The sequence below is a fragment of the Vanessa tameamea genome, chromosome 11 (assembly GCF_037043105.1).
Source record: "Vanessa tameamea isolate UH-Manoa-2023 chromosome 11, ilVanTame1 primary haplotype, whole genome shotgun sequence".
In the NCBI taxonomy this organism is placed as follows: Eukaryota; Metazoa; Arthropoda; class Insecta; order Lepidoptera; family Nymphalidae; genus Vanessa; species Vanessa tameamea.
In genome coordinates this window covers 7,584,243-7,611,121 of record NC_087319.1, presented here as the reverse complement: position 1 = coordinate 7,611,121, position 26,879 = coordinate 7,584,243, and the positions used below count along the sequence as shown (strand labels likewise).

Genomic DNA, 26,879 nt, shown 5'->3' with positions numbered 1-26,879 from the left:
CAAAAAGGAAAAAGTAAACTCTTACCGTCTTCATGTAAATAGTAACAATAAAATAACCTAACTTACTTGAAACAACTCATTTATTTATTTGAAATAAATTGCATATTTTCATTTATTTTTAAATTAAACATTTACTTATAAAAAAAAGAGAATAATTTCCTATTTAAGCTGCTGTATGTTTGTATTTGACGAAGATTAACTTGATAGCAATTTCAAGTGTAATGTAAAGTATAAATATAAGATGTCGTAAGCATTATATTCTACAATTCTTTACCTCCAATTGTGTATGTATATATGTGGTTATGTATTATTTAAAATGTAAACGCGACAAGAAATATAATAGTATTTATAAATAGCAAATATATGTGTACATAGATAATTTATCTAATAAAAAAATGGAATATTTATTCAAATTCCATAACGCACAAATTCCTGATTTCAAATTAAGATTTTATATCGCAACGTTATTTCGAATGTATATTTATGTAATGAAATTTGTGTTTTAATTTATTAATTATTGTATTAGGACGATCTAATAATAATGTTAGGTAGACTCTAAATTTTAACAAAGGAATTTGTTATACCTAGAGACAAAGGCATGTTACCGAAAAGTGTGAACAGGAGTATGAAAAATTTACTCCGATATTTATTTGATATTAAAATTGAGTATATACTTTATTTATAGAAGAGTTAATAACATTACTAAGTATATCTTTTTATTTAATTATCGATGATATCTATGTATAAATTTTTACTTAGTTTTTTCAATATTAATTTTATTTGTATAGTGTTTTTTGACTTTTTAAGTAGCGCGTCGTTTTGAAATGAAAAGAGTATATGACTACCGCTTCCACCGAAACACCGAATTTCTTTATTTTTACTATCTATCAGTGTAACAAGACTAACAAACTAATATTTAAATTAAATTTAATTAACAATCTGTATGATTTTTACTTGTGTCACAAGATATTTATCATCATAGATATTTTTGGCCAATATCACATTCTATTTTAATTTTGACACAATCCTTACATGTATATTTCCTGCGTTTAAAATAATAACGATATTTTTTTTTATTCGTAGCTTAAAAGCAGGAGAGTTCGAAAATGTAAGCATAAGACTATTTTGTATTCTAATGATATGGCTACGATCGTAAATTCGATGTTGGCTTCGCGCCTATGCAAATAACGTATTAAGGCGGATATTTAAATGCTACAGCGCGCTTGTTATTCGAATTTTGACTAAAATATGAGAGTTTTGTAAGTAAAAGCGATATTTTTAAAACTTTTTAGCCTTTTCAAGTCTTAACAAAGTTCTTATCTGATACAAAAGTTTAATATTATGTTCTACGGGGCAGTATTAACCGCATTTGTTTACTATTTTAAGTTAGGTACTCTTTTTCGCGCATTTTATAAACGTTTTCAATCAAATCTTTAATAAAACAAAATTTCCTTATAACTATAAAGATTTATAAATGGCTACAGTGTAGAAAATGGATTGATCACAACGCATCGGTCAGTACTTAGGTAGGTGTAAAGGGTTCGTTTATAAGATATAGATTCCAATGAACTTTTGTAAACATTGTTTTATAAAAATTAAGGAAAATAGAGAAAATTACTTCAAGAATCTATGCGTTTTTGAAGTTTCATAGAAACTTGAAATTTTATTCGAAAACATCACGCAATTTTATTATACATTGTAAGATAAAATTATTTAAAAAATATAGTGGATACATCAGAAATAGGTCTATTACAGTTCACAAGATTAGCTCTAAACGTTAGATAATTTCTACATTTATTGTTTATACATTTACTCTATTACATTTAGCTACTTATTCGGTACATGAATACATTTAAGTTCGCTTTATCTACATATCTATTACCTATGTAAACATGTCTTTAATTTTTTTTTCAATTTGTAATATTTCTAGATCGATATACTTAAATATAGTAATTGTCTGTACTTTATTGAAAGACCAATGTATTGTAGAACAGTTGAGAATATTTTATAGTTAACAGTACAAAATTAATTTAAGAAGTTTTATTTTATAAATGTAAAGATGACATTACATTAGTTTAAGTGGAAGTAATAACGGTTTATATATATATAGTCTGGTTACCTGTGGATACTTTTAAACGTTTCATATAATCTTTGTGGCTGATCCACAGAAGCATTGTGCCCCAAATATTGTTAGGGGATCCAGTATCACAATAGATAGAGATATTACTCGCGTACGAACACAAACTCATTGTAATGATTCCAGCGGTTCTCCTCGGAATCAACACCAGGTTTCAGTTCTGCCGCGCCGCCAGCCGTTCCACTTCCGCAGCTAGCTGTTAGTTTAAATCCTTGCTCTTGCAACATGTCGAAAGCTTGTTCGATGAAAGAATGTTTAAGGAAGAATCGTGATGTGTATCTATCCGCAAGCCCATGATCTGGATCACGGGATTCATTCAGTGTCTCACCGAATACATCCCGGCATAGTGTTACTTTTCCACATACCAAAATACGCGACAGCTTGCGGAATTTGACATCGGCAAGGCCATCACGGCCGAAGGCAAAGCTACCGCGATAGCCAACGGTTATACAGCCACGTTCCCGGTTTGGCGGTCGCGGATCAGCTTCCCGTACTGCATGTTCCAGACCCACTAACCTATAGTGTTTGGCTTCACGCGACAGGCGTTTATGCTCGCGAAAGCATTCCGGCAAGACGAGGCCACCATCTCGAAGGTAGTCAAGTACGTAGCGGAAGAGGACGCCGTCGCGATCAAAGAAAATGCGACCGCGCGCGTCGCGGGGATGATCCGGATCGCGGAGCGCGGCAGCGGGTAGCGAGTCCGGCTCGCGCAACAGCGTGTCGCGTGTAGTGGCATAGTGCACGCCGCCTACGTTCAGCTCGAGGACTTCTGGCGGCGCGTCCGCCATGGCTGGAGGCTGAGGGCGCAGTGCCGCGCGACTGCGCGCCCCTCCTGACCCACTTTCCGGGCGTCCTCCGCCCGCGCCCGCTCCCATCAATAACACACGCCCGGGTTACTGACTTGGACGTAATTATTTCCTACCCCTTCAAGTTGGGACCCTTCTGAAAAGTATCCAAGGTCTTAGGCCATTGTCAACCAACATATGCTTTATTATTATTTAGAAAGTTAGTAGATATCTTTGGGCCACGTCCGCGACGTGAAAATTTAACAATTTTAAAAAGTACCTAGTTTTTTTAAAATATAAATTTTACATTTATGTTATTACTACAATAATACTACAAAAATGGGTTGGATTATGTTATATAACTTCAGTAGGAACTTTTGAGTAGCAATCTCACTTTTGTTTATAATAAAAAATTTACATTTGTAATTAATCGTAAACGTGTAGAGATTTAAACGTCAGTGGCGAGTTAAAACAGACTTTTCCGGTATACATGTGTTTGTTTTGAAATAAGTTCTCTGAATCTATTATCATTAAAGAAATCGAAATTCATTGACTTTATCAAAGTTTAAAAGTTTTCTCTCCGAAATTGCACTTAGTAGTTTAGCATCTGGATTGTTTGTCAGTGGTAATGTAAGTTATTGGAACTATAGATATCTATAAATTACCTTCATTTATATTTGTCAACTACGAAAACTATGAAGTTGTGACAAAAGGTTGTTTTAGAAAGTATAGACAAGTTCAATTGTTGAGTTGTTTACAAATATTAAATTAGTTTTAAAATCATTATAATCATATTCTAATCAAGCCACGAAAGTAGGTAAGCAACTCAAACCTATATTATTTATGTTCGAATAGATTTGTATGGTATTATGTAAATTCGAGACTATGTAAGTAAAATAGTATTAGGAAATTATTTAACAATTCCTAGATACTAAACTACAACGGTGTATAACGTTAGTAACACATATTTAAAAAAATAACAATTTTGAAACTTAAGGTTTGCATACGTTGTGAAATCCCATGTATTCATTTTACAGATTTAATATTTAAAGTTTAACTAAAACGAATTTTTAAACTTTTAGGTTAAACTAAATACTGTATATTTAAATACTCACTATTAAGTGTTTGCACCATTTCATCTCAATCGATTGTGAAACTGCTTTAAAATTTAGTTTCGAGATTTGATCTAACAATATTTTATATATAATATAGGTAGGCGAACGGGCAAACAGGTCACCTGGTGGTAAGTGGTCACCAATGCCTATATATGCACATTGGCGCTAAAAGAAATATTAACCAAATTGCTAACATTGGGAACTATGTTATGTCTCTCGTGCCTGCTTTTATTAACCGGAACACAACAATACTAATTATTGCTGTTTGGCGGTAGATATCTGATAAGCGTGTGGTATCTAGACGAGGTTGTACAATGCCCTACAACCAAATAAAGTAAATATAATAACAGGAAAAGATAAAAGAAAAGCTTATACTACGCACCAGAAATAACTGATTTTGTATTGTAAATATATGTTTTAATAATGATCAGTTTACTGTCTATTTAAATATATTTTAATGTGTAATAGAAATATAAGTTATCGACTTTATTCACAGGGAATGTATGTATTCAATTATTACTTATTGTATAAAATTATATATTAGGCAGTAACAGCGGCACAAAATCATGGATGTGGATGTTAAATTGTCATAGATTTGAATACATTAGGTATTATTAAGTTAGACATCTTAATTTTGCTTCAATACATTTGGTATAGATAATCAGAAACAGATACATTTTGTTGTAATCTTCATGGATTTTGTAAATCTCAATATTTCGCTAGAACTCTGTAATGGACATCAGTGCGTCAGAATTTTTACATGTTCATTACCTACGGAACGCGAGGCTTTTATTACGGCCTTGGGAAATAAAGTTGCGTTTAAAATTTATCTCTGTAGGATAGAGTGGATGACATAAAAACCTTTCTTTTTTCATGCAAATGTAGAAATAAAACAATTTTTATTTTAAAATTTTATATTCAAAGAAGAATACTGGATAAGCTGGATAAGTACGGAAAAAGGTAAAAATAATAGCACATGGGGACTTTTAAAGCCGTAACAAACTTGCTTTAAACTAAATAAAGAACGATTTAAGATTTAATCGTCACGTCGTATATCGAAATTGCTGAAAGTATATTCAGTAATGTGTTTGTCGTTTTTAAATTCCACCTTTTCGATCAGAACCCTTGGGTTGGCCGGATTTACCAGGCAGTTACTCCTGAAAAAAAAGAAGAAACTTAAGTCGTTGTTGATTGAACCATTTTCCACTAGCTTATGCAAGCGATGTATGCCTAAGAGAAAATCATTACATTGAAATACTATTAACAATATTTTTTACACACTACGTAGTAATTAGAAACTCAATGGTGGGTTGGTAAAACAAATTGGAATGAAAAGAGCATTCAAAAAATATCAACCTACTTTTCCAAAAAAGGCGAATTCCTTGTAAAGCTCTTTTTAATCAGCCTTGAGAGTTAAAGCTTAATGTCGGCTATTAGGGCGTTTTCATAATGAAAGAAGGCGAGGGTGGCGAATAAAATTATTTTATATCTAATTTATATGTGAGATATTTACTACAGATATATTAATTCGATGTATTTCGAACTTTATTTGTTATATCATACATAATATATTGTGTATAATGTCACATAATATATTATAAGTAACAGGTTAATCTTTAATGCAGTCTTCATATATCTTTTAATTGTTTATTAATTTTGTAAGCAAATAACAAAATTGTATTTAAGCATTCAAAACAAATAATAATTTCTAGAAATCACTTTATTATTGAAGAAATTAGTTATTATAAAAAGAAGAATAGCGAAAGTTATAATAAGAAAAAATATCATTAAAAGAAAAGCAAAAGTACTTATTAAATGGTATTAAATACCATTATTTTGGCATTATAGAATACTATAATGCCAAAATTAAAATAGGAATCAAATCTCGTATGAATCTTTGTACTACTATAGTATAATATGAATATAGTGCTTGTGGAATGGTGCCAGCATTTAACGAAGATATAGTGACAAAAATTTCTTCTCGAATGAATCTACTTTCCGAAACATGATTTAAAAGTATATTCTTAGTTATAAAAAAACAGAAAGTTAAACAAAAAATAATTATTTATATATAGAATATCAGCGCACCAAAAAAGATGAGGAATAATGTGCTGCCTGTTGATAGGCAACCCATTCTACCATTGTAAAATATTTCGAGGCATTCAATTTTTTTTAAATAGCTGCTAAATCTAATTTTAGGATTTTTTTTTATCAGTTTGTCATTAAACGCATAGAAGAACGAAGCATGAAGAGCGATGCACTCGCGAACATATGTATTTTATGTACACACATAATTTGTCGCACAGAGACAATAAATAATTAAAATGAGATAATATAATAATAATCTTGTGACGAAAAATCAAATTGAACACCATTTCAAACAAGGTGATTGGGTAAAGTTTGTATAAAAGATACATTACATTAAAATTCAACATTTTTCTTAAGTCTGTTATATGTCATCGCTTCCGTGTGTTATACGTATTTGATTTTATTCAATATTAACGGTTTCTAATTCTGGCTATGATTATTGTTTTTTTAAACATCCAATGACGCAGTTTTCGTTTTCATAAAATCGTGTAATTTTTTTTTGTGATTTCTAATATCGTCGGATTGAAATTTATGCTCAGTACAAAATTTGTCCCTGACAAATAAACTACTTTTAATAAAGCGAACATCGAATATGCGGGTATCCAAAATACGTAGATTTTATTAAATCTCGACCCATCGCAATAACGTCTAAATGTGAACACACCGCTCTAGTTTGTTTACATAAAATTGGCGAGGTTGTATTTTAAGGTCAAGTGATCTCTGACCCTTTGATCTCTGTAAGAATATAAATCTTAAGTTCACGCTAAGAATATGTTTATAGGTGACTTTAAAAAAATTCTTCAATTTGGCCGATTTTTTATCGTGCGCCATACTTATTTCTTCCGACATTTATTTATTACTGTTTTCATTTTTTATATTTAGTTAAATAGGTTTCATTATTTAATTTCCTTATATGTATAATGAAAATAACAAAGTACTAAGGTACATACATTTTCATTGGTTCAAATACTTCATTTTAAGTTTCAATAATTTAATTTATTATTAAAAAAAAAAATTAAACAAACATTATTTGGTTGGTTACACCCTTATTTCAGCAGTATTTAATACACCAATATATCTTTTCTCTACAAAAACGAAACTTGTAGTACTTATAGAGCTTGGGAAATGAACATACCGAGAGATCAAGTAATAGAAATTAATAAATATTACGAACTTACAAACAAGCTAACTAAGAAATGACTATGTGTTTATATGCACTGCAAGTGAGTGTGGGACATAAACCAGCAAAATCTCTCCAACCTCTTAAAAAACCTTGGCATGTCAAGATCTGCAGTAAGTTCTATGTTAGAACGAACATACAAAGCTTTGCAACAGGGTCCTACTAAATTTAACTAGAACAGGAGGGTAACAAGAGCAGTGAATGTGAGCGTTGATGCTCTCTACCGTGTGAAAAAAATGGGATTGTTTAGAGAAATTTTCCTTTCCTTTTTTTTTAAGCAAGTACATAATTTTAGTAATTTATAAAAAACTGCCTCTATGACACTTGCATGTTTTATATTTAAGTATAATTTTGACTTCAGATCACATCACAAATAGTAATTAATTTTTAAAATTGGCTTTATTACTATAATAAAAACTGACAGACGTAATAATTTAAAAGTCACAAGTATATTAAATACAATTGGATTCAAAAATTCAAGAACCATTATACAACTAGTAGTAGTAGTCTATATAGTATGAAACAATAGCTAAAAGGCAAAATAGAAAAGATAATAATAAGTAGGCTTTTTTTCTGTTATGGAGATGTACTGGGATTAAAAAGATGAAAGATATAAATTGTAAAGTAATTTAACAGAAACTTACATTTTTTCCAAATTATAAGAGGGCCCTTGCATTTGACCCTCTACTGTTCCACGAGAGGTATTCCTGCACCAACCTTTAAGTTGTAGCTTATCTGCTTGCTGTTTTATGTACTGAGAGGTAAATTAAAAATATATTAACAAGACAAGAATATTCCAATAACTATACAATTCATTTTACCTATGACTTCTTTAATTTTCTATTGCAAATTGATATTACATATTTTTTATCCTTCAACCCTTATTTATGGATATTAGTTTTAAACCAAAGGTTACCTTCCGGAAAAATACTCCTTGAACTCGTCCATAAGCTTCAAAATCTATATTTCTGAGTGCCATAGTTGCTGTAGCTGTACTACAATAAGTTTTAAAAGAGCCATTTATTGTGGTTAATAGTAATAATATTTACGGAACATTTAATTATATATAATTTTTTTAAACAAACGAAAACCCAATTTTATGTTATGAGATTATCCGTTGCCAATTGTCACAAATGACGAATGATCATGACATTTATATTACTATTTTCTATTAATTTAAGTTTTAGAAATCATTTTTTCATTAGAAAAAATTTTTAAACATCGACTCAAATATAAATACCTATATAAAATAGTTTATCTAATAAGATTATCATTTATAACGTATACATCGCGTGTAAGGAAAATTGCTTCGTAAATGCTTCTCTTAAAATCGACAATATTGACACTTAGGGTAACCAAGTATTGCAAAGACGAAAGATTCAAACTTTGACGTTGACAACTTGTTTTTGTCGACCTCTCATCTCGTGGTGCGAAACACTCACAAATCTAATATATATAATTATTAAGACAATAATAAAAACTTACAACTCGTTTTTATCATATATTCCTTCTTTCCATCATAATGGCTTTATTTTGCTGCACCAGGTATGTTTACTAATTTATTATTATGTAACAAAGTTAATGCTTTATACTTGTACTTTATGATTTTGTAATATGAGTAATTTTATTGCAGATTAGCAAGTAGCTCGACGTTAGGCAACTTGGCAAAATTTCGCACTGCTTTAGGCACTGTGTCATATGCTCAGGCTGCATCAATTCCTAAGATAACTTTTAAGAAATTCGAACCACCGAAAGATGAACATCACGATTTAAGAAACGAACGCCTAAATAGACCGTTATCTCCCCATCTAACCATCTATAAGTTTCAATTGACTAGTATGTTGTCAATTACTCATAGAGCAGCAGGTATGTTTTTAATACTCTAAACAACAGTTTAACAATTCATCAAGATACTAGTGTATAACTGTATTTGTCGTTAAAGAAAGATAACAAAGCTAATCTATTGTAGTATTTAAATACTTATGTATAGTCCTCAGTAGTAGGTATTATTAAGTGCTGTATATTTCTATGTTATTAAGTTAGAATCAACTAAATTTAACAAATGAATAATTTGGATATTGATAATAAGAATATTCTATCATTCCTTATACTAAAATTTTGTTGTAGGTATTATTCTTACTGGATATGCAACTGCTTTGGGTATGGGAGCTCTTATGCTACCAAATGATATATCACACTACATTACAATGATTGAAGGCCTCAACTTATCACCAGCCACAATATTTCTGGCAAAAGCAGCCATCGCATCTCCATTTGGATATCATTTTGCAAATGGAATTAGACATCTTTACTGGGATACTGCTAAAGGACTGACAATAAAGGAAGTTTACACTACTGGTTATTCAATGTTAGCAGGAACAATTGCCATCACTTTGTTCCTCGCTGCCTTATAAATAAAGGATTAAGTAGCAAAAATAGTTGTTGAATATTTTGGTATTATTTATTTGTTCTCATTATAAGTTATGCAATAAATTTAATCAGTTACTTTTATTAAATCTGTTTTATTATAACATCATCATATATTTTGACAGTCTTTTTCTTGCAAATAAAAACAATATAAAACATTATTAGTCTCATTCATCTATTTCTATGCAACGCCACAAGTATTCACGACATCATGGATAGTTTTGAATTTTTCAAAGTCAATTTTCTCTGTTGTTGCCAATCCCCTGGCAGCATTCTAAAAACATGTAAAAGTTAATAGTTTGATCATTTTAAAAACAAAACTGACTACAATGCTTATTCATATACTTACATTAAAAATAACATTGTTATTTTTGAGAAATTCTCCATAAATGTTGAACAAATCAGTCCTAGTGTCTAGTAACTGTGCCAAACTTAGTGGTGTATGAGCTATAGAGACATCAGATAGGAAGTCTTTAGCAGACAGCCATGTCCTTGATGGAGCCAGAGCAATATTACAAGTATCAAAGTTGGTAAGGTGATCTCTTCCACCATTATCACGGTTCAGGCAAAGTAATTCATACTGTGTAGAGTTAAAGTTGGATAGGTCAGCACCTGGAAGTAACAAATGAAAAGTAACCCATATCATATTTTTAATGTCATAGTTAGATTTAAAAAATGTTTGATCTGATGCAGGTTTTTGCAAGGATTGTAAGTTTTAGTTGCAAATTCTATTGAAATATGATTGTTAATTTTGTTTACTAAGCAGCATGCAATGTATATTTACTATTTTATTACTTACTTGAGACAAAAGCAACATCTCCCCTATCGTCTTGAAGGCATTTCCAAGCACTGTTGTTCCCGGAACATTGTTTCTTCAATTTGGACACATCTTCACCTATAATAAATTCAATAACATAACCATATTATATAAACTTGAAAAATATTTTTAGACATGTTTGGTTTATAAAAAAAGTTACAATAATTTTATTTATTTTTCTAATATATTTTTTTTTCATTGAACTTGTTTAAAAAATAACTAATAAAATATTTCAATACATGCTTTGAGAATAGAGTGTAGTAAGAGCATAAGGTTTTTTTATTGATAGTAGAATGTAAAATATACAAGTATTCAACAACAAGTCATGTTATGGTTGACATCATAATTATTATACCCTTTTAGTAAATAATTTTTTGGGCAACAAACAAACCTCGTGGATTGTGTTCTGCCTTATCAACACCAGGCAGGCATGATCCTGCGAAGAAATCACCAAAGTTCTTCACACAGTTGTCTGATGATATTTTATTTTTGTTTATAAGATAGTACAGTGGAGCAATAAATCCGCTGAATGTACCGATTGAATTGTGACAGGATCTACAAGAAACGTTAATACCAGTAGGAATTAGTTAAGTAAGAGCACCTTGCCTTAAAATGTATAGAGAAAAGTCCGCGGGCGCTTGCATATATTTATTTTCTGTTCAGTTATAGTAAAAGTTCTTGGGCCACCTGATGTTAAGTGATCATCATTGCTCCTAGTTTTAAGGGCAATGTATATATGTACATTGGATATGTCAGAAATATCAATAATTAAATAAGTAAAGATCATATGTTCCTAGCGCCTGTAATTATATCACTCACTTGAACCGGCCTACCACAAAGTGAGGTGTATACGAGGAGCTTGAGTTTTATTTATTTAAAAAAAAACAATTCGATTTGCGCACAGCACCACCTAAATTTATTATTTGGATACGAATATATTGTTAGGAATATATAAAATTACTGAAAAGAAGAAAAATTGTCTACGTCTAAATCACATTGTCTTTGATTAGTTTATAAATTTAATAGTTATACAATATAACAAAAAAGATACCTACTCTCAGAGATAATAAAAGATGATCGAAAAAGGACATAAAAAGACGTGAGACGCGCGGTAAGATGAAATGTTAGTGTCGAGATTATTCGAAAGCTGAAATGAGGTTCCTTCAAAAAAAGTCAACACTTACAGTTTTCCACGCAAATCGTCGATGTTATTAAACGGTGAATTTTTCTTTACGACTGCAACGGCGTAGTTCGGTAGCTTCGCTTCTCCGTACACTTCGTGGAATACGGGATGGAGATTGTATTTCTTCGAGGCAGAGGCGACTCTCATATCATCTACTGCTGCCAAATCCGATCCGTTATCTTGCACCTTTGAATTATATTTGGTAGATGTTATTGATGTGATTAATTGAAAAAATCATGAGCGTTTTGTTTTCGCATTATAAACGATCTATATCCTAAATAAATAAAGTATGTACAGTGGAGTTTCTTTAGCAAGTTATTCTCAAATGCTAATTTGTTTTCAACCATATAAAACAATAAGTATTTTTTTGGTTAACGCAAATTTTCATATTTCCGTTTGAGGTATTAATACAATCCACAATGCTAGCAATAAGAAAAACTGTTTGTAAGCTGTGTAAATTGCTATTGATTTCTAAATACCGTGATTCAGATACCAGTTCTCTGTTCAATATTTAATGAAGGAGCTAATAAAATGTTAGGAATTTATACCTAAACGTCACATTATCCTTATAAAAGCTGTATTTAGTAGGTAGGTAAGTATATCGCTATTAGATGGATTATTCAGGTGCTCTCGCTAATGACATATTTGTTACCGAAGAATTGAATTACTTACACTTTTAAGACAATCGTCCTCAGATGCTTCTTGGACACAGTCAAGTTTTGGACGAATGTCGCGACTGAAGGCAAATACTGACATCGAACGGCACTTCGCTAAAGCCACGTTTGATGATACGCACAACCTGATAACAAACTCCAGTTTGAATGTCCATGAATATTTTTAACGATTTTCTGTATATAAATATATGACATACAGACTTTAAGAATTACAAATAAAGGAAGTTCTCTCTTTGTCACGTAAATACGCAATTAGTTTTAAATGTTTCATCTCTGAATGTTCTATCAATTGATCAAAGAAAGTCAAAGTCAAAACTTCAAGGTTTTTTTTTACGTATTTGTGATAACCAAAACGTGTCGCGTCCATAAGGCATAAATATAAATATGACTTTTTCTCTTTTTAAAACTTTATTTAATGTATTGAGATAGCTGTAGCGTTAAAAGGCCAGTAATTAAATCATTTAACATTAATTTTAATCGCAGGGTAAACTAGGCCAGCTAGTCCCTCCTGGAATTCATTAAATACAAAATGAGTAGAAACAAAATTTGCAGAATATGTAATCGAAAAATAATTATTGATACGTAGCTAGACTTTTTTTACAACAACCTGTTACGTTGCAGACAGATAAATAATGTTAATGGTGTTGACCTTTCACAAGTCTGCCATCATTGACGTAATTACAATGTAAATTCGCACTTACCTGACTACCGGTTCAGGGGGTCCATGACCTCTCTCTATAATTTCCGTGTAGTTCGCCTTTGTTAGGTAATCCACTGGTTTGATGGGGATGTTGTCTGCTACGTGGTGGATCTTGACTGATAGTCCTAAGACGTTCGTGAACCACTCTGGTTGGGTGCTAGCACCTAGAAATACCGTTAATTGTAGAATTTACGCTCTGCGATGACGCAGTGACTCGAACGGCTGTTCAGTCGTACGAAAAATGTAAATTAACTTGGTGATGTCAAAAATTACTTCACAAAGCTATCATTATGACCATAACGCAGAAAGACATAACTGAGTTTATTTTATGTTATTTTAAAAAGTCCTATTTACAAAGTAAAACTTTTAAGTATTAATATTTAACTTAATTGAAAGGCGTGGATGCTACTGCGCATACGAATTTAAAGAAAGCAATTAAAATATTCTTCTTTCTTAAACTTACTTGCCCCAAGGTTATAATAATAACATGAAATATCGTAAGAAAGAGTCTATTTATGGATATATATATAAAAAAGTAAAATATGAAAATTTGCTTTGAGAGCAAAAAATGTATCAATAGTTATTATTTACAGATAAATTATTATTTATTGTCTAGAGATTACTTTGTATGAAGATTCTTTGATTGACAAAGAAAATACCTAAAATCAAGCTGATATGTATGGTAACTATATTGAGTTGATACTCAATATACAAACAATATTTGTGGGCTTGGTGCTAAAAGGGCCAAAGAACATATTTGAAGACATTTTTCCATTTGCCAAATCGTTTAAAAAATATATTTTTTAGAAAGGTTAACCGAAACTCGTGGCCAATGTGCCATCAGCCTTGGGAACTAAGATGTTTCCTTCACTTAACTTTCTAAAAAATCAAACAATACTAAGTACCTATTGCTATTTGGCACCAGAATATGTGATGGCGTACCTGAGTAGATCATCTACTTAGCCAGCTAGCACCACGAGCGATGAGGGCATCGTAAATTCTACTGCCCACAAAACCCTACCACCAAGTATATCATAAAATAAATCTCTACATTATGCAGTGTCATATCTATTAAGTATCTGGCAAAAAATAATATTTTTTATAAACATATACATTTAAGAAGTATTTGTAAATGATAGGTTTACGTTAAAGAGCTACGTGAACTTACCAGCATCAGCTAATTGCTTAATCTTCTCTCTCAAAGGCGATAACTTTGCTAATACATCGTTGTGTCCCAGCAGTCCCTGCCAAGGCCTGGCAGCCCATGAGCATGCTTTTTCCCTTATCGGTACCTTAGAACCGTCCACGCATAGATATGCGAATTCATCAGGGTTCTCTGATGTTTGGTTAGCTGGGATAGTGCCAACTGGGAGCTGAGGTTAGACACAATAAGTTATAAATTAATTTATTCAGCTAGTTTTCATTTATTATTGTTTTGTATAGTAGAATTACATAATTTAACTAATTAAGTTTAACATGAATGTGTTCGCAATTAATAACTTTCGTGTTCATGATAAGGAATATTAATTAAATGGAAATGACTGAGCGAAACGAAAACCTTCACATTTTTAATTACAACCGTTAGAATGAGAACTTATCTGCTTATGATGAATTAGTTGCTTTAATAATTCTCACCCCAAAGAACTTGCGCACGTAGATGACCTTAGTGAAGGCTACTTCACCGCCGTTATGAGCCAGACATCTCAAAGCTCCTTCGTAGCCACTAAAGTTATCAGGATAATCGCATTTGTCTGGGTGTTCACACATTGCACACAGTTGGTTATACTGACCCTCTGTAATTAAAGACTTCAATGAAAAAAAAAAAGCTATTTATTTTATTAAGTCTCCAATATAATTTGAAAGAAGTAACAATGTCCAAAAAACGGAAAAGACTTATTAATTTTTCGTAAAAACAATTCTCTTACTATTAATTGTATTCAACCCGATGTATACATAGAACCACTTTCGTTCTCTATGAACAAAACCATCAAAAGTAACAATAATATATACATTTCTCTAATGTTACCATTCTATTTATAACAGCCATTTGAATAACCAATATTCTTATTATATCGTCAATACATTAATTAAACTAAAAATAGGTATTGTCTTGATGTTTATCAGTAGGCGTAAAACTACCTACCAAAATACAAAACTAACAATTAATTAGTTTAGCTAACAATTTGTTATAAATGTATATACTATAAATGTAAAATATCTATTGAATTTAATTTGATTTCAAACATAACATTTGAAATTTTAAGTTACTTATTGTTACCGTCGTTATTCAAGATCCGATCGAACTCTTCACAGTAATGATTTCTGTGAGCCACCTGTTGCCTTGTCTTAAGTTTAACGACTTTTCTATTTCGAATAAACTTGATCGAAAGCAGTTGGTACGATTAAAGTTTTAAGACTTGAACTTGGCAAAGTATAAATCATTTCGACTGCTTAGAAATAAATCGTTTTTGTAACTCAATTATAGAAAATTGTAATTAATTTATAGTTTTTTTTTCGCTTTAATCTAAGATACACTTGTAATTTTATAATTTTAAAATTTTGGATTGTATGAAATTTTTTATCGGTTCGTATTGTAAAATAGGTATTTGTTTTCATTTAGTGGAAGGAATAGTTGGACTTAGCGTCATAGTCTATGACATAAATCACATGAACGTAGTACGTGAAACAGACACATTTAATAAAACGGTGAGTACTGTTATGTACTTTAAGGAAAATCTACAGGAAGTACTTAATTTGAAAATTTAATATAAACTTAAATATTTAAAATGTAATATTTTTTACTTACTCCAAGCTGAATTAGTTTTAGGATCTGGTGACCATTTGCCAACGATGCAAGATTTTTTGAAGAACGTCGACAAGGCGCGAAGCTCATTCTCTTTTGGAGAAATAGTGCGATCAGTCATTTTGGGAAAGACTGATCTCTTCATAAGCATTGTCAAAGGAATCTATAAAAAATACCAATAATGTTGAGCTACATAACATTAGAAAATCAGCCAATCGCATGGAAAAATTTACCTGTTTAATGTATGCAATGTGTACTTAACTACATCAAATTTTTAAATTTTATCTCGTTAATTTGGAATAAGTCAGCAATAACGTGATCAAAAGAACGTAAATTACTTCAAATAGATTGTAAAGAGATTCATTTCGTCTACTAAGATCAAAGGAATTCTGGCACCGAAATCAGAATTTAATGACTTTATATTTTACACTGATACTTGTAAATACTAGTGCGTATCTAATCGCTTTTTTGGACTAAATTTGACCTTTTCTTCATGTATTTAGAGCACAGTACCTTTCTAATGACATGTTTGATTACTTTTTTTTTATAATAAACACTAAAAAAATTAGAACAGTTTTCCATGTTGAAGTTTTAATTTACAGATATCCAAAATCACATTGAATTATTCATCTTTAAACATAAACATAGGAATAGATTAGCTAACATTTTTTTTTAGTAAATTTCATGTAGGTATTTCCGTTGTTGAAATGTAAAGTTTTGTTATGTAATATTATAGTGTAACGATAATTTTGTGGAAATCTAACAAAGGAGTTGAGAGGTGGTGGTGAGGTGGGGGGGGGGCGACTAAGTGGCGTGGCGAGATCGTCTTGTACTTTGCCGTCACAGTATATATTTGGGACTTACCCCCATGACGCGCCAATGTGAAACATTCTAACATTTAATTAAGTAATATTGTTATTTTATTTTGTAAGTTATTAGTTACAAATGGAATTATTCGAAAAATACGTCTCATTTTTATTCCAAATGAAATTGTTGTTATATCCACGTGATCTAAGTAATATATATTACATTTCTTCTGAATTCGAAATATATTATCTTAAATCGATAAGTTTATACGTAGTCTAATAAATTGTTTAATTTTTTATTTATGGAAATACTGTTTCTCAATTTGTATTGCAAAAGTATTAAATTACTTTAGGATGAATAACCCTACAAGTCAAATTTATTTTTGGTTGGTTCGCTTCAATTCCAATATTTGCCGAATAACATAAGTTCGCAGGATAAATAGGAAGGAGGTTTTCAACTTTTTAAATAGTTTTGTTACTCGGTCTTTTTGAAAGAGCTGTCGTGGTTGAACAATACCAAATTTTACTCATTTGAAATATTTAGGCGGTAATAGTTTTCTTTTCGTTTCTTTACTTTTAATGCTTTTTATGTGTTCAGAAATTTTAATTATTCATTTTTTATATGAATATACATAGAGTGTTTTAAAAAATGAGTAACATTGAAATGTTTAATTTTATTTATTTAAAGTATAAATTAAATGATAATATATCAGCTTAAAGGTGGAAGTGTTATATAAAATCACAAATCTAATGACTTCGTACGATTATATAGGAGAGGTTTCCTAAGTCGTTATATATCTATCTTAAAAAAAAACTGTTTAAGCTCGGTATCGTAAACTGTGATGCTGCTCGGTAATAAAACATGCAAGAACACTAAAATAACAAATAAAATTTAAAGATAAAATATATTAAAGACACGGACAACTTTTCTGTTGAGAGAAAAATAAACTCCTCGATCATTTAAGAATTCATTGAAACGAAAACTATTAAAATAAAATATAACTGTGACCATCCAAGGAAAAATTAATAGTAGGTACATTATTTTCTGAAGTATTTAAATACTTCATAGTAGAACCGGTTTCGTCGTATTGTGAGTTGCTATTATATAACCTACCTTGTACCCAACATTTCTGTTGACTCCTGTGTGGCAAGACTTCAATCCTTTGAGCTGGTCCAGGTTGTTTATCGGGATGTCCTTGTGGACAACTATGACCGCTTCATATCGAAACTCCGCTAAAAGAGATAGAAATATACTGTTTCACTATTTTAATTATAAATAACAACTGTCACAAAATTTGAGGACATTTAAGGTTAAATTTAATTAAGTATTTTTATTTGTTTTTATGTTTGCATAACATATATATAAAATATGACGTAAGAGTAACAACAAACAATCAACAATGGTGGACAAAGGCGGCATCTATCACTTATAGCGATCTCTGACAGGCGGCCTATGGTGAAAGAAGTATTGTAAGAGAACAGCTAAGTGCGTTTAAATGAGAGATGAGATAATTACTATTACATAAGAATTTATATTAAAGTTTAAGTTCAATAAACTACACGTATCTCTACATTTATGTCTTACTATAAAATAAATTTGGTTCGAAACACGTGAGTAAAATTAGAAAGTTTCTCATTTAAAAATAACAGTTGTTGACAAAAAAAAAATATTAGGTCATATGTAGTGAGATATATACATACATACACATATTAATTTGTCTTAAATTGTTCTAACTTGTCTTACCTAAATCATTTTGTAATTAGGTTTTGACACACAAAGTACACACCTTTGTGTGTCAAAACCTAATTCAGAAATCAGTTTAAAATATTAAGGTTCTAACTAACATATAATTTAAATATTCTAGCGTTGATGGGCCTTTATATTTATGAACTTGCTTTTATATACTCAATAAATTAATTTCAATTTTAAACGCTAAGGCATTGTCACTTTACTTCTGTTTTCACAATCTTTTCTGAATACAATTATTTCCAATATTTTAAATGAGACAGGACCAACAATACAATTCGTATATACCTTTGAAAAGCCACATTTCTTAGCTTTTACTAATTATCACGAGCATAAAACAATTCCATTGAACGCCTTTGTCCTTAAACGAGACAATAAAAGACGGCCGCGTAATTAAGAGGTTTTTCGGTGTTGATTCAATAAATTTAATTAAACTTCTAAATACAATATCCTCGGGTATTTGAACTTTATATATTTTTATAGATAGCTTAACTAAGTTGGCTTAAGTATACGGTATGAAAATATATGAGAAAAAATATATCGTATATGGTTGAAGATTGGTACCTGATGTTTTCAAGTTTTCGAAAAAATAAGAATAATTATTGTAATATATATAATATAAGTAGTTATAAGATGGTGAATAACGATTGGCGATGTTCTTGATGAAGTGTTTAATGTAACCGAAGTGGTTCTTTTGCGTTGTGAATTGTAATAGTATAAATTATGCTCATATTTATAATAAGTTCTGTTTTATCTGTGCGGGAAAATTTTAGCAATTTGCAGACGCAAATTTTAGCAATTTGCGTTTGTATTGATGAATTCTTTAACGATTCTATACATTTCTACGTACATATAATATATTCAAGATAAGAAGACTGTATTTAAGATTTAATTTATAGTCGACTAGTATATTGATGAGTCACTAAGACATGTAGTCAGTGCTCAAAATACCTATCAAGAATTAGCAGCAGAAATTCAATGTTTTTCCAGAACCAGACCAAAACAATGTTTAAAGATGTTATATTATATTCAACGATAAATTCTCGATAGGTAAGAAATGAGGACTTCATGTTAAATAAAACTATACGCCAGTTGAGTCGCGAGCATAGACTAGTAAATAGTTTATCATTAATTTCATCGAATACACGAAGGTAGACAAATAGAACATGATGTTATAGCTCAGGTGAATGTCCCCTGATCCGTGTACCAATGTACCCCTTGTGACCACTCTACAAACCCTTGACATAACTATGCGTTCCCAACTGTAAGATCAGGAAAAGTTATGAGTTTCGTATATATGTGTTCGTATAGGTGTATTAAAAAAAGTAGCTGATGTCCTCCCCTGGGACTCAAACTATACCTATGCAAAATTTCAAAAGGTAACAGACAGGTTTATGTACTTTCGCATTTGTAACATTAGTATAGATATTTTCACGAAATGTGTTAACTGAAATAATCTTGATACATACATTGAATTGTTAGAGTTGCTTAGATTGAAATTCAATTTAATATATGAATTTATTTTATGTGTATATAGAAGTAACTTGTACTTCTACATAATACCTTAGTAAATTAATACTTATTAATTAACCAATATTTTGGGTCAGCATGTATATCCTATAACAGGTGAGGTAGGTAAACACAAATAAAAAATAATTAACATTGAATTGACGACATCACTGGTAATACCTACATAGTGGTGTAGGATTCATGAAATTCTTCGGCCTTGATAACTATTATTATATTTTCACACTAAACAACAATAACTATCTAATAAAAAAAAAAAGTTAAATTTGTACGTATCGTTAAAAATACCCAGAAATATCCAAAATAGTCTATCGTTTGGTCAGGAGGAGGATCGGTGGGTCGGGAGGGTGGTAAATAAAGTACTTTAATGATGGCGTTTGTTTATGATGTAGAACCTTGACCCAGCACGCAGAGGTGACATTAAACTATGCTTTGTACTTATTGACACATCTAACAGAAAATATTTGTAATTTCATATTGTTTTTTTTTTTCATAAACTAAAATATATGCTGATATATTAGACTTTTTTCAGAGAATTTTCTGCGCGGTTATTGTACCTCTGAGGGTGGGGTAATTCGTCCCTATCTCTTTATCTAGCGTGGTTAGAATTCTAATGCCTTATGTATGCCATTAGCATGTTCTGTGTTTGTGAATAACATTTGCGAGACATGAATATTCATTTTGTTTTGGAGCATGATGCCATAAATTAATCATATGTGTGGATAAGTTTTAATTAATTAATTTATTGTTGGTATGTGTTATATTTTAATTGTATATGTTATAAAAGTAAATTTTAAAATAAAGGATAAAGTTACCGTTACGTAACCGAATTACGTCGTGAAAGGTATTCCATTGGACTATATAAGAGTCCCTTAAAAGGATTTTGGCGACTCGCAATATTTTACGAGAAATCGAATTTTGTAAGTCATTTTCTCGCACGGCTGAGTATATTTATGAAGGTATTCGTTATTCGGATGTTCATTCAAAAATAAAAAAATAAATTAATCCCTTTAAGGGGGAAAATAAATGCGCGTTCTATTTGGTAAGCTATACGCAATTATTTAAAGAATGCTCTTTTTACTCAAACAAAATGGAACCTAATGTCTTTAATTTTTTTTCTTTATGATATTGATAGACGTACGGGCAAATGGGTCACTTGATGGTAAGGGGTCACCATCGCTCATAGACGATAACGCTGTAAAAAATATTAAACATTCCTTACATCACCAATGCTCCACCATCCTTGGGAACCAAGATGTTAAGTCCTTTATACGTGTAGTTACACTGATTCCCTCACCCTTCAAATCGGAACACAACAATTTTGGCAGTACTCAGTTAGTATATACATATAATTATTTATTTGTTATCAAACATTATGTTAAGGCACTATACAGAATATTTGATACAACGTTATTTAAATGATAAGAACAATATCATTGTTTATACTTTCTCTCGTTTATTAAAATTAGATAACTCGATCTATCATATATAGTCGAAAGTTGTTATTAGTATTGTGTTTCGAGTGCTTTAACCTTTTACATAATGTACTATCTAATCTCAAAGTTGAAATAACTAAATAGTTAAATGTTCAATCTAAAACATTTACATGCATATTATTTGTGAAACGAAATTAATTCTAGTGTTTTATTTTAAAGTTGATAAACATTTTAAAAAATTATACTTTTCAAATTTACGATAAAACAATTTAATAAATACAAAAAGCTTCTGTGCCGCGCATTCGGCTAAGGAGTTCTTGACAAGCTTTTGCTTTCCATTTTATTTCGAGTACCATTAAAGTATACCTATTTTAAGTTACGTCATGCAAGCAAAGGATCCTCTTTTCCCACGAAATGAAGTTTAAATAATTAACATTTTTTATCAATAAACATAGATTCGTTGAAATTATAATTAGAAGACAGATTGAGAGCACATCGCGTTATCACGTTTGAAACATGAAACAAATGATAGCTAAAAGCCAGCGTACCGGAGTTATATTAAATTAATTCCAATCTATTTGTCAAACAAGTTTCCAAGAATCTCCCGTCTCGCTCCAAGTATCCTATATCTCGTTAAATATATTTTGCGCATACGAATTTGCCTATCTAAGTTTCTAAGCATGTTTGATTAGTTTCGAAACTTTGTGCGGTCAATGTACGTCTTCAATGTATATCTTTTTTTCCAATCTTGGCTCGAGTGTACTAAGGTGAGAATATGTTGTACAGTTAATAAATTATTGATCAAATTAATTATTTGCATTTTATTGTAAGATTACATTTAAGCATACCTATCTTTGATTTATTTTTGCGTCTTTGATTCCTTGGGACAAAACCCTAGGCCTGACACATAAAAAAGATGTTTTGTTTTGTCACGAAATTCCCAGTAGCAGCCTAAAATTTAGAAAATGAAATTAATTTTTTAACCCTTCCTTGCCTCTCAGCCATTGGTGCTGTGTCTGAACTCTCCCCGAGCGTGTCGTGCCCCGTTCTACCGCATTAATAGTGTGTAAAATAGGGAGTCCAAATGTTATAGCACACACACCTGACCTGATTATATAATGGTGCCTACATATTCTACATATATCCAGAGGGTCTAAACATATAAAAACTGCATCAGTTCTTGCGTAAACGTTAAATATTTTAGGCAACCTTACTAGAGAACACAATGTCTGGAAAACGTCTGTTTGTGCGTGTATGTATATACCAAGATGATTTAACAGCTTACACCTTGGATCAACAAGGGTTATTATCGTTAACATATTTGGTTTTTCTTCAATTATGCCTCTGCGAACAAAGTCGCTCACCATTTAAAATCAAAATCAATGGTAGTATGATTTAAAGTACATTTTAATACTAGTGATGTACATAGTACTTTACTCCCATTACTATTATTATTCCCATTTTTTTGATTTATTGATAAAATGACGAGAATGAGAGTTATGTCATACCAAATATACTACTATAGATAATTCAACCACACACAATTTTATTACAGATAAAACCGTTCGAAAATATACTTTATTTATTATGTATGTTATTATTTCAAAATTAAGTCAGTTTTATCCTACTAATTTCTCAATGATTCGCAAGATTTGACATTTGCACCCAGTAAACTTAGAGGTCAGATTGGTGATACATTAACATACATTATCAGCTTTCTCTCTTATGTAACACTAAGATATCTGTCTGAATGAGAAAGGGACCAACATTGCTATTATAAAAACAGGTTCGTTAACACTGCTTCAGACTGTGGTGTCTGGTGACCCGCCCTTTAGTATAAATACGTAGGTACTTATTATAATATCAATAATAATATTTTAAAGTTAAATATGAATATCAATTCGATATTATTAAAATTGGAATATGTATATTTTTAACATTACTATGAATATATTACAAGTGTCAATTAATTGTTGGTAACAAAAACTTACCATCGGGCTCGTCATCTGTCCTGTACTCTTGGAAGACGACAAAATCCTGGTTTGGTATTTTCGAAGCTATGTACATATCTTCCGGGTCAACTGGCACTAGATCTGCCTGACGTTGTTGAACGAATGATAGACATTCCACCCTAAACATGGAAGCAAATGTATTAACACTTCATCTTCACCAAATAATTTTAGTCAAAATTTCATAAGAAGGAAGTATAAATAATTAATGTTTCATTTTTTTTATAATAGTTAGACAAAGAAAAAAGTTTTTATAAAATTTTCATTTTTTATTGAGATGACGACAAACATACCTTCTCTTGTTATTAAAACATGTAATATAGGTTAAATCATAACGGGTCTCGAATAATATAATAAAATCATTTACGCCCATATGAGCTTCAATAAGAACGAAGTCTTATTGGGATCGTATTATCCAATTTAGTTAAATTGGGGAATAGACCCGTAAAAGATCAAATTGAATTAAGGTCTCTCGAATTGAACGATTCCTCGCACACATAAACTGCACAACAACGTTCAAAGAATAGAAATATGTATATAGTAATAACATTTGAGGTTTTATGTCCTTCTTGTAATGTTATATTAAGTTAATATTATGCAGATATTTTATAATTTTACATTTTTATATCGTAGAAAGACTCATTTTAATTCACAGGCGAGCAACTATCCTTATAGAAAGTGACTGATAAGTAAGTATGCCATAAAAAAATAATATTCCGTTGATGCACCGTCAATAATTAGAATCAAGATGTCATCTTATAAAAATACACTGGCACTGTCTGTAATTACGCATCCTTACTGTCATTAAAATTGAGAACACACGAAAAGACTAGTAGCATTGCTGTTTGATTGTATCCAGCTAGTCTTGCTCATAATCCCAGATCCGAGTTTGTTCACGTGTGTTCAGGTATTTTTTATAGACTTTACAATACAGCTAACTATATATTTAGGTAATTAACTAAGGAGAATACTCGAGAATTATGAAATAGGTATGCCAGAGTCTAAGACTTCAAATTTTAATTTCTTCGGATAATTGATAAGAACGTTCGGAGGCCTCATAAGGATAAAACATAAGATGAAATAGGATTTACTTCGACCGTATTACGTATAAATTTATAAACGACATACATTATGGGTCTTATTCCTATAAAAATAGAGGTTATATTTTAATAAAATGACTTTTTCGCGTTGCTGTTCGAAAATTCCTAGCACGTACTTGAATATATGGCATACGAGTATTTGTGGCGACAATGACTATTGTTCCATTTTATTGTAAACTAAAACAATATTTTATGAATCAAAGCAGTAAAAATATTATCCTTTGAATTTATTATATTTTATGATAGAGTTAATAATATAAATTGAATAAATGCTACTCAATCGTTTTTGTATACGAATATGCACGCAATCGTTTTTCCTTTGTGTCATTTGTTTTTGGACAAATTATAAAAGTAAAATAAAATAATAATATTTAAATAATAAAATATTTTTGCACTGAAATACTCAATAAAGTTAGATGGCGAATTTCAATATTAAAATTATATTATACCTATTTACTCAAGAAGAAATTTGGTACATGACTAATGGATGGCGAATGAATTTGCACTTGTCAAATCTTGAAGGTAACATAGTTAGTGAGTACCCAATAAATGTCACTTTGATAAATTGCTTTCGTCTCTCAACTGGGTCTCGAGATATTCCGGTATTTCTCTCGTTTCTCTCTCGCTTAATGTAGAAAATGTTATTTATAATTAAATTTTGGTATCGTTTTAATAAAATCTTGAATTGTACTGTGTATTCTGTCTGTACAATTAAATAAAACTGGAATGTATGTCTGTGATTTCAAAATAAGTTAATATTGCTATTTGCAAGATACCAAAACACTTATAATTAGTTTTTCAGCAAAGTGTTTGTCCTTACTTCATCAAAATCGGTCAAGTCTATTAGGTAACAAGATTTTAAAGTTTACGCCCTTATGTGTTTACTGCTATGTATACTAAAATATAAAACCAAAAAAAAACCTATCATTAGGATTTGTCGAATTTCCCTTGGGATACGATAAAAAGCGTTGTTATGCGTTTTATGATTGTATCATCACAGCTAACAAAGACGAGCGGCACACTGCACAGTAGGCAAATAAATACTTGTTTTCATTGATTGTTCTCTATGTTAAACATTAAGATCGGTTCATCAGTTAAGTTATAATAAGGTAACAAACACACATAGTTACTGAACAAAACATAAAAATAACAAAATTTTAAACAGCGTAATTTGTTTATAAAACTATTTTAATAGGTACAAGCATATTTTGTTTATACATATATCTATTTTACTTATAAAAAAAAAAATATCAAAGGTTACAAACGTTCATTTGTATATTACTGATCTTTATAACTCTAGTCCATTGAATGATATACATATTTTTTATTGGCATAAACTTTTATAAGATGTTAATTTTGTTGCAATATGTAAAATATATTAAAGGAAATGAATGCAGCAAAAGCGCGGGAAAGATAGTAGGTGGCAGGCGCCATCTTATAAATTTAGTAAAATTAAGTTATTAGATATGCTGCTCGGTATGTACGAAAACAAATAATTTTACATTATAATTTTTTATACATGTGAATAACCATATACAAAAAAAAAGTATATTCTAAAACTTAAATAACCGAGTACCTACAAGTTCTAATAAAAACCTACCTATCTCTTGCTGGTATGCATTCCAAAATAGCCTTGCTCTTTGTAGGGACTTCAAGCATCGCCTCGCAGGCCTTCAAGTATTGCGACGGAACGCATATTTTGTCTAAAAATGGCAAAGGTTATCAAAAACACGTTAGAACAAGTGCAAATATTAACTCTAAATGAAAGAAATAGTATATATAAATTCACATATGTATGTACAAATACCAGTATAATTATACATAGTAATACCAAAATTAATTATATATTAAAATTTTAAAACGTTTAAGTTTTTAATCATTAAGATAAATCAAAATCAAATGATCGTATACATACAGCCAAGACGTTTATCACACTATGCTATTTTTTTTTAAAAACAGATAATAATAACAAAAATATATCAAAACATACATGGAGATTTGCAGTTGACACAAGTCAGAGCTATCAAAACTAATAAATATTTCAAAGTCATGGTCAGGCGTTCGACCACGCGCGAATGTTAACACGACTGGACGTTTATTCTACGATTTCTTTTATATATTGATTCGGTTGCTTGGGATATCTTGTTGTGATTATTTTTTAACACTATAGATACGATAAAATAATTCAGTTGAAATTGGGTTTTGTATTAGATTTATTACATCTTTGAAGGATAGTTATTGTAGGACATTACCTAAGTGTTTTAAATTTATTTCGTATAAATACTAAGTTGTTTATATTTTCAAAAATTATGTACACTTACCAAAAAATAAATATTATAATGTAT

General features: G+C 30.5%; 5 protein-coding genes across 5 annotated transcripts in view; 2 read left to right on the top strand and 3 right to left on the bottom strand.

Annotated features, from left to right (window-relative positions):
• Window positions 1-26,879, top strand: part of LOC113402505 (probable oligoribonuclease) — a 211,104-nt gene that overhangs the window by 9,823 nt on the left and 174,402 nt on the right. The window lies entirely within an intron of this gene.
• On the bottom strand, window positions 1,592-2,938 carry LOC113402503 (BTB/POZ domain-containing protein KCTD12). The gene has a single exon (XM_026642782.2). The coding sequence runs from the start codon at window positions 2,923-2,925 to the stop codon at window positions 2,224-2,226; it is 702 nt and encodes a 233-aa protein (XP_026498567.2). The 5' UTR covers window positions 2,926-2,938; the 3' UTR covers window positions 1,592-2,223.
• On the bottom strand, window positions 4,956-8,441 carry LOC113402512 (acylphosphatase-2-like). Its single transcript, XM_026642797.2, has 3 exons — window positions 8,222-8,441; window positions 7,950-8,059; window positions 4,956-5,194 (listed from the first exon to the last, which is right to left on the bottom strand). The coding sequence occupies exons 1-3, from the start codon at window positions 8,282-8,284 to the stop codon at window positions 5,074-5,076; spliced, it is 294 nt and encodes a 97-aa protein (XP_026498582.2). The 5' UTR covers window positions 8,285-8,441; the 3' UTR covers window positions 4,956-5,073.
• Window positions 8,678-9,821, top strand: LOC113402506 (succinate dehydrogenase cytochrome b560 subunit, mitochondrial-like). Its single transcript, XM_026642785.2, has 3 exons — window positions 8,678-8,850; window positions 8,939-9,171; window positions 9,433-9,821. Exons 1-3 carry the CDS (start codon window positions 8,828-8,830, stop codon window positions 9,717-9,719), a joined length of 543 nt encoding a protein of 180 aa, XP_026498570.1. The 5' UTR covers window positions 8,678-8,827; the 3' UTR covers window positions 9,720-9,821.
• On the bottom strand, window positions 9,753-26,657 carry LOC113402492 (transferrin). Its single transcript, XM_026642767.2, has 14 exons — window positions 26,525-26,657; window positions 26,135-26,237; window positions 23,417-23,556; window positions 17,830-17,948; window positions 15,913-16,072; window positions 14,742-14,899; window positions 14,275-14,479; window positions 13,108-13,270; window positions 12,405-12,531; window positions 11,734-11,918; window positions 10,941-11,104; window positions 10,532-10,627; window positions 10,082-10,344; window positions 9,753-10,006 (listed from the first exon to the last, which is right to left on the bottom strand). Exons 1-14 carry the CDS (start codon window positions 26,583-26,585, stop codon window positions 9,914-9,916), a joined length of 2,037 nt encoding a protein of 678 aa, XP_026498552.1. The 5' UTR covers window positions 26,586-26,657; the 3' UTR covers window positions 9,753-9,913.

Bases quoted from the DNA above. Each gene is read 5' to 3' on its own strand.
- LOC113402492 (XM_026642767.2), bottom strand. From the start codon at position 26,585: ATGACTTTGAAATATTTATTAGTTTTGATAGCTCTGACTTGTGTCAAC. The intron at 14,480-14,741 runs GTGAGAATTATT...GTCTAACCTCAG, and splicing joins ACGTGCGCAAGTTCTTTGGG to CTCCCAGTTGGCACTATCCC. The intron at 10,345-10,531 runs GTAAGTAATAAA...TGTTACTTCCAG, and splicing joins AGATGTTGCTTTTGTCTCAA to GTGCTGACCTATCCAACTTT.
- LOC113402506 (XM_026642785.2), top strand. From the start codon at position 8,828: ATGGCTTTATTTTGCTGCACCAG. The intron at 8,851-8,938 runs GTATGTTTACTA...ATTTTATTGCAG, and splicing joins GCTTTATTTTGCTGCACCAG to ATTAGCAAGTAGCTCGACGT. The intron at 9,172-9,432 runs GTATGTTTTTAA...ATTTTGTTGTAG, and splicing joins AATTACTCATAGAGCAGCAG to GTATTATTCTTACTGGATAT.
- LOC113402512 (XM_026642797.2), bottom strand. From the start codon at position 8,284: ATGGCACTCAGAAATATAGATTTTGAAGCTTATGGACGAGTTCAAGGA. The intron at 8,060-8,221 runs GTAACCTTTGGT...TTTACCTCTCAG, and splicing joins AAGGAGTATTTTTCCGGAAG to TACATAAAACAGCAAGCAGA. The intron at 5,195-7,949 runs GTAAGTTTCTGT...CTTTTTTTTCAG, and splicing joins TCTTATAATTTGGAAAAAAT to GAGTAACTGCCTGGTAAATC.
- LOC113402503 (XM_026642782.2), bottom strand. From the start codon at position 2,925: ATGGCGGACGCGCCGCCAGAAGTCCTCGAGCTGAACGTAGGCGGCGTG.